Source organism: Osmerus eperlanus, chromosome 16 (genome assembly GCF_963692335.1).
Source record: "Osmerus eperlanus chromosome 16, fOsmEpe2.1, whole genome shotgun sequence".
Lineage (NCBI taxonomy): Eukaryota > Metazoa > Chordata > Actinopteri > Osmeriformes > Osmeridae > Osmerus > Osmerus eperlanus.
In genome coordinates this window covers 5,688,361-5,695,494 of record NC_085033.1, presented here as the reverse complement: position 1 = coordinate 5,695,494, position 7,134 = coordinate 5,688,361, and the positions used below count along the sequence as shown (strand labels likewise).

At 41.9% G+C, this 7,134-nt stretch overlaps 1 protein-coding gene across 1 annotated transcript; it reads left to right on the top strand.

The window, feature by feature from the left end:
- Positions 1 to 3,557: 3,557 nt before the first annotated feature.
- On the top strand, positions 3,558 to 6,622 carry LOC134036629 (mucin-2-like). The gene is made up of 3 exons (XM_062481630.1): positions 3,558 to 5,241; positions 5,345 to 5,430; positions 5,614 to 6,622. The coding sequence occupies exons 1-3, from the start codon at positions 3,603 to 3,605 to the stop codon at positions 5,698 to 5,700; spliced, it is 1,812 nt and encodes a 603-aa protein (XP_062337614.1). The 5' UTR covers positions 3,558 to 3,602; the 3' UTR covers positions 5,701 to 6,622.
- The last annotated feature ends 512 nt before the right edge of the window (positions 6,623 to 7,134 follow it).

The following is a 7,134-nucleotide window of genomic DNA, read 5'->3' as shown; positions in this document are numbered from 1 at the left end:
AAATATTGACTGAGTTTTAGGGGGGCAAAAAGAATAATAAAAATAATAATATATATGTGAGAGAACAAAGGTTGTGCCCTTGCCGAAGGCAAAGCACACCCAATAAATAGTTTGATGATAGTGTTTCCTGTTTCCATATCGTTGAGAAATGAGAAGGTCAAATATTTTTTGCTTCATTTTCTCTTCTACAAATTTCCACAAAGTCATTGTAAAGTATCCGACTTGCGTCATGCCTGAATGTCTGAATAGACCCACTGGAGTCACTGGTACTATTGTACCACAACATTTCTGCGTCATTTATCAAGTAAAAATAAACACCCAAAGAAACAGGTAAGACTGGAAAATAGCCTGCCAGACAATGGTATTGTGTGTCTGTGTGGAAGTATATATGTGTAAAAGTCTTCACACTGTAGACAACTGTAAGACATCAGTATGGATGGCTGGACTTTTCTGGTGTTTCTGGTGCCACTGCTCCAACTTAACATATATGGAGGTATGGAACAAGAATATTTAAACTTTATGACTTTGTACATTCTCAGTGTTTATATCTAAAGCTTTTTGAGACAGAGCTTTTAGAAAGCTTGGTTATAGGATCTTTTTCAGGTCTGTAATTTTAAATAGTGAACCCTTCAATGACTAAAATAACCATCTCGGTTTATAAGCTGCTCCTGGAAACACTTACATTTGCAACTTTAAAGTTATATTCATTTTGTTTTTTACCTAGTTACAAACAGCTCTATATTATCACAGTGAGGTATTATGTTTTGTTGAATAGATATTGTTAATCTATATAACTAGTACGTTGATGTACTATTTGATCTATCTACACACCAAAGAAGCAAAGTTCTGTGTTAGCAGGATTTGAAGGGAAACTCATCACCATAATTGTTAAAAGATCAAACAAGCCTTGGACCTGGACATCTGTATCATTCTGTCTTGTCCTGTTTAAAGGTCTCAGTCCGATTAAAGTAACAATAGTAAAGACATGTGTACAGTAGTATTGAACTTCATACTCACAAGAGGATCCTTGTGGTTGAAGGATAGACAAGTCTGTTACTGTAATCTGCCAGTTAATGGGTTCAGCAAAGTTGTTAAAGTGCCTTTAGAATGTAGTAAGACTCCATCACTTAAAAAGTTATGTTAAAGACTTAACCTTTAATTTAAAAACAATCGCCATCAATATACACACAATACCCTATATTGACTAACTGGAAACTTGTTAATGTGCATTACATTTTTTTTAGCATTTTTGTAAAACTGAAATACCTTTTTAGGTGTTCAGATCCTTTGCTATGTTACACCAAATTTAGATGAGCCACATCCTTTTTCCTTTCATCGTCCTTGAGATGTCTATAAATTGATGACTATTTTTTTTTTTCTGGAATAGTTTCCAGATGCACTTTGTGTAGTTTTTTTTTATATTTTTGTTTTGTGTTCAGTATCATTTTAGTGTATTAGTATTGAGAAAAAGCCACTTACCTCCAGCCCTACTGAATCCACCCCTGAACCTGTTCCTATCACCACCACCTCCTCCACCCCTCCATCCATTCCATACACTTCCACCACCCCACCATCCAATACAGCTGCCTTGGATTCCTCCACCCCTGCTGTCATCCCAGACACCTCGTCAGCCTCCACCCAGGGTACTACCACAGCCACCTCTACTTCTGCTCCATCCCTGCCATCCACTACATCCTCCGCCCCTCCATCCATCCCAGCTACCTCCTCATCCACCACTTCATCAAGTACACAGGGTAGGTCAAACCCTAATCCAGCTCTCCTACCTCTGTGCCCTGCAAAATCAATATTGTGTAAAGATATGTATTATCGGCATTTGATCCATTCAAAATCATACTTGGATTGGATATCATGTTGGATATTTGATATTCTGACCGTTGTGTTGTCTTCCAGGTGGATGTGCCAGCCCCTCTGTACTGTGCTGTGCAGGCTACAACAGTACCTGTAGAAGAGTTGTTACTAACAAATTGTGTTTTTGTGACGAGTACTGTCTGAAAGGTTTAGATTGCTGCTTGGACTACAATGGAACATGCAAAGAATGTAAGAAAAGAGCTTGATTATACATGTATAAGTATCTGTAATACGTTTGTCTTAAACTAAAGTCTCTTGTGTTGTTTTCTGAAGCCCTCAGCACCATTGCCAGTCCAACTCCAGCAGGAACCAGTGCAGAGACGATGTCACTAACTACTTCTATATCGACTCAAGCACCACTAACCACTAGATCCACCCCAGTACCACTAACTAGTTCTCTATCCACCCCGGTACCAATAACTAGTCCTGACTCTAACATGGCACCACTAACTAGTCCTACATCTACCCCAGTACCACAAACCTCTACATCTATCACAATACCACTAACTAGTTCTCCATCCACCCTGGTACCACTAACTAGTCGTACATCTACCCCATTACCACTAACCACTAGATCCACCCCAGTACCACTAACTAGTTATCCATCCACCCTGGTACCACTAACTAGTCCTGACTCTACCATGGCACCACTAACTAGTCCTACATCTACCCCATTACCACTAACTAGTACAGCATCCACCCTAGTTCCACTAACCACTACATCCATCCCAGTACCACTAACTAGTTATCCATCCACCCCAGTACCACTAACTAGTTCTGACTCTACCATGGCACCACTAACTAGTTCTACATCTACCCCAGTACCACTAACTAGTCATACATCTACCCCATTACCACTAACCACTACATCCATCCCAGTAACACTAACTAGTTATCCATCCATCCCAATACTAATAACTAATTCTGACTCTACCATGGCACCACTAACTAGTCCGACATCTACCCCAGTACCACTAACTAGTCCTACATCTACCCCAGTACCACTAACTAGTTCTGACTCTACCATGGCACCACTAACTAGTCCTACATCTAACCCAATACCACTAACTAGTACAACATCTACCCTGTTACCACTAACCACTACATCCATCCCAGTACCACTAACTAGTTATCCATCCACCCCAATACCACTAACTAGTTCTGACTCTACCATGGCACCACTAACTAGTCCTACATCTACCCCAGTACCACTAACTAGTACAACATCTACCGTATTACCACTAACCAGTACATCCATCCCAGTACCACAAACTAGTTCTCCATCCACCCTGGTACCACCGACTAGTCATGACTCTACCATGGCACCACTAACTAGTCTTTCATCTACCCCCGTACCACTAACTAGTTATCCATCCACCCCAGTACCACTAACTGGTTCTGACTCTACCATGGCACCACTAACTAGTCCTACATCTACCCCCGTACCACTAACTAGTTCTCCATCCACCCTGGTATCACAAACTAGTCATACATCTACCCCATTACCACTAACCACTAGATCCACCCCAGTACCACTAACTAGTCCTACATCTACCCCAGTACCACTAACTAGTTCTGACTCTACCATGGCACCACTTACTAGTCCTACATCTACCCCAGTACCAACAACTAGTACAACATCTACCCTATTACCACGAACCACTACATCCATCCCAGTACCACTAACTAGTTATCCATCCGCCCCAGTACCACTAACTAGTTCTGACTCTACCATGTCACCACTAACTAGTCCTACATCTACCCCAGTACCACTAACTAGTACAACATCTACCCTATTACCACTAACCACTACATCCATCCCAGTACCACAAACTAGTTCTCCATCCACCCTGGTACCACCGAAAAGTCCTGACTCTACCATGGCACCACTAACTAGTCCTACATCTACCCCATTACCACTAACCACTACATCCATCCCAGTACCACTAACTAGCTATCCATCCACCCCAACACCAATAACTAATTCTGACTCTACCATGGCATCACTAACTAGTCCTACATCTACCACAGTACCACTAACTAGTTATCCATCCACCCCAGTACCACTAACTAGTCCTACATCTACCCCAGTACCACTAACTAGTTCTGACTCTACCATGGCACCACTAACTAGTCCTACATCTACCCCAGTACCAACAACTAGTACAACATCTACCCTATTACCACGAACCACTACATCCATCCCAGTACCACTAACTAGTTATCCATCCACCCCAGTACCACTAACTAGTTCTGACTCTACCATGTCACCACTAACTACTCCTACATCTACCCCAGTACCACTAACTAGTACAACATCTACCCTATTACCACTAACCACTACATCCATCCCAGTACCACAAACTAGTTCTCCATCCACCCTGGTACCACCGAATAGTCCTGACTCTACCATGGCACCACTAACTAGTCCTACATCTACCCCATTACCACTAACCACTACATCCATCCCAGTACCACTAACTAGCTATCCATCCACCCCAACACCAATAACTAATTCTGACTCTACCATGGCATCACTAACTAGTCCTACATCTACCACAGTACCACTAACTAGTTCTGACTCTACCATGGCACCACTAACTAGTCCTACATCTACCCCAGTACCAACAACTAGTACAACATCTACCCTATTACCACGAACCACTACATCCATCCCAGTACCACTAACTAGTTATCCATCCACCCCAGTACCACTAACTAGTTCTGACTCTACCATGTCACCACTAACTACTCCTACATCTACCCCAGTACCACTAACTAGTACAACATCTACCCTATTACCACTAACCACTACATCCATCCCAGTACCACAAACTAGTTCTCCATCCACCCTGGTACCACCGAATAGTCCTGACTCTACCATGGCACCACTAACTAGTCCTACATCTACCCCATTACCACTAACCACTACATCCATCCCAGTACCACTAACTAGCTATCCATCCACCCCAACACCAATAACTAATTCTGACTCTACCATGGCATCACTAACTAGTCCTACATCTACCACAGTACCACTAACTAGTTATCCATCCACCCTGGTACCACTAACTAGTCCTACATCTACCCTAGTACCACTAACTACTACATCTACCCCCGTACCACTAAGTAGTACTCTATCCACCCCAGAACAGCTAACTAGTCTTGTACAAAGACCATTGCCACTAACTAGTTCTCCAACTAGCCTGGTGACCCTAACCAGTATTGTATCTACCATGGTACCATTAACTAGTCCTTCATCTTCCCCAATATCACTGACAACTCCTAACCTCAAACCATCAGTGCCCGACACAGCCTACAGTACCTCCCCAGATTCACCACTAGATGACAGTACACACACAGATCCCAAAGGTAAACTGCTCAGTTAATTGCTCCAGTAGGTCAACAAATAATTAAAATACTGTGATTCACTTTAAATGTGCATGAAATCTATATTTCATCCATTGTATTTCAGATACTGGACCATTGGTTGTCTATTTGACGTTTTCTGTCCTTTCTGGGGAGAACAGTGAGGAGGCTATAGTCAATGCCTTACAGAATGTAGGTGAATCCTCTCTATTTTAAAACAGATCAAAATCAAACGTTAGTCAACATTTCAAAACTTGTATTATACATCTGTTGATGTCACTCTAAGTCACAAGTCAATTTTTGATCAATTCTGATCATTCTGTCCAGCTGTCATTCTGTCCACCTAACTAATTGTTCTTCTCCCTGTCTCCTAAGTTTTTATCCCAGACCCAAGCCTACATACAGGGGAAGCAGACCAATGCAATCCTCAACATGAGGATCAGACAGATCAGAAAGAAATGATGACAAGATCTCCTCCACAGTGACTTCTTCTCACCAACACTCTTCACATTATATTTGAGAACATACCACCAGGAGGCAGTGAACCTCTGAATGGTGTGGACTTTTGCAAGAAGGGGGCTATTTTATATTGTGTAAATGTAAGCATTCAATATGATCTTCTGCTTGAGTAGCCAAAGCCATAAAGAGAATGAACATTGCTAACATTTTAAGAATGTGTAAGGCGTAGTTTATTCACTTAATTTGTGGGCAGACAGACTCCCTAGACTTACATAACCAGTTTAACCGTTTTTATACTTGCTGCCATCAGTTGTCTTGTGTAATAATTTGTGGTAGTGGTGGTTCTGTTACCTATGTTCTTTTTGTGAATAGGCCATCTATTGTCATATGGCCATTGTGTTTTTACAGCATGCTGCAAACCAAATTGCACTCTGTGGACAGTAACGGAAAACAATATGCTTATTTCATATAAGCATTGGCTAATGTGGTGACTGTTTATTCCTATTTCTCATTCCTATTTAGAACATAGTCTTCGGTTCTAATAGTTTTGTCGTTGCCTAGCCTAATGCAGTAGGAATTTCACGATTTTACATGGTATGGCCATGAAAACATCTGCCTACATCTTTATGCTGGTGACCTTGGTCTGAAACTTCAGGAGGCGTTAAAGAGTAGACAGGAGGATGAGACCGATATCAAATTATAAGAGGAAAGAAAACAACCGACCAACAGCCTACAGGCCCAGTTTCTGTTATTACAGTCATTCTCTCCCTCTCCCTCTCTCACTCCCTCTCTCACTCTCACTCAAACACACACACACACACACGCACATGTAATAATAGATTCAATGAGTCCTGCACGTTTTGTGACCTGATCATGCTCACCTGACGCAGGACATTCTGTTGTGGCCCTAAGGCTAAAAAGCCTCCCTAAGTCACCTTTTGCTTCTGTTTATACAGAAAAATATATATTTCAAGTGTATTTCGAGCAATGTGATTTCTATGCACAGCACAGAACATGTGGTGTTCTGTATTAGGCGTCTTTACCTCAACCGCGACTTTATCGAGCATAATTGGGGTGTACGCGCCTAATTTGACCCTAAACCGCGCTGTGACGATAACTATAACCGAGCAGTTGACTAGTTACTGAAAAGTGTATCCCACTTTCAGGAAACGTAAACGCTCCGTTCTCCTTTTTCATGGGCGAGTTTATTCCTGGTAGGCGGTAAGTCTTTCAAATCAAAAACGCATGTGCTCATTAAAGCCGTCGTCACATAATCCCGCTGTGCAATTGATGTGCATTCTATGGACTGATAGACTGGAGTTCACCTTTCGCCAATGCATTGCACATTCAGACCTATGGGGTTAGCAAGGGGTTGCATAAACCAGTTTGCTATGTACCAGAGGATCCCTCATAACCAAGACAAGGTAATACTTGAAT

Coding starts and splice junctions, on each gene's coding strand:
- LOC134036629 (XM_062481630.1), top strand. CDS start 3,603: ATGTCACCACTAACTAGTCCTACATCTACCCCAGTACCACTAACTAGT. Junction 5,242..5,344: donor TACACACACAGATCCCAAAG/GTAAACTGCTCA, acceptor ATTGTATTTCAG/ATACTGGACCATTGGTTGTC. Junction 5,431..5,613: donor TAGTCAATGCCTTACAGAAT/GTAGGTGAATCC, acceptor CTGTCTCCTAAG/TTTTTATCCCAGACCCAAGC.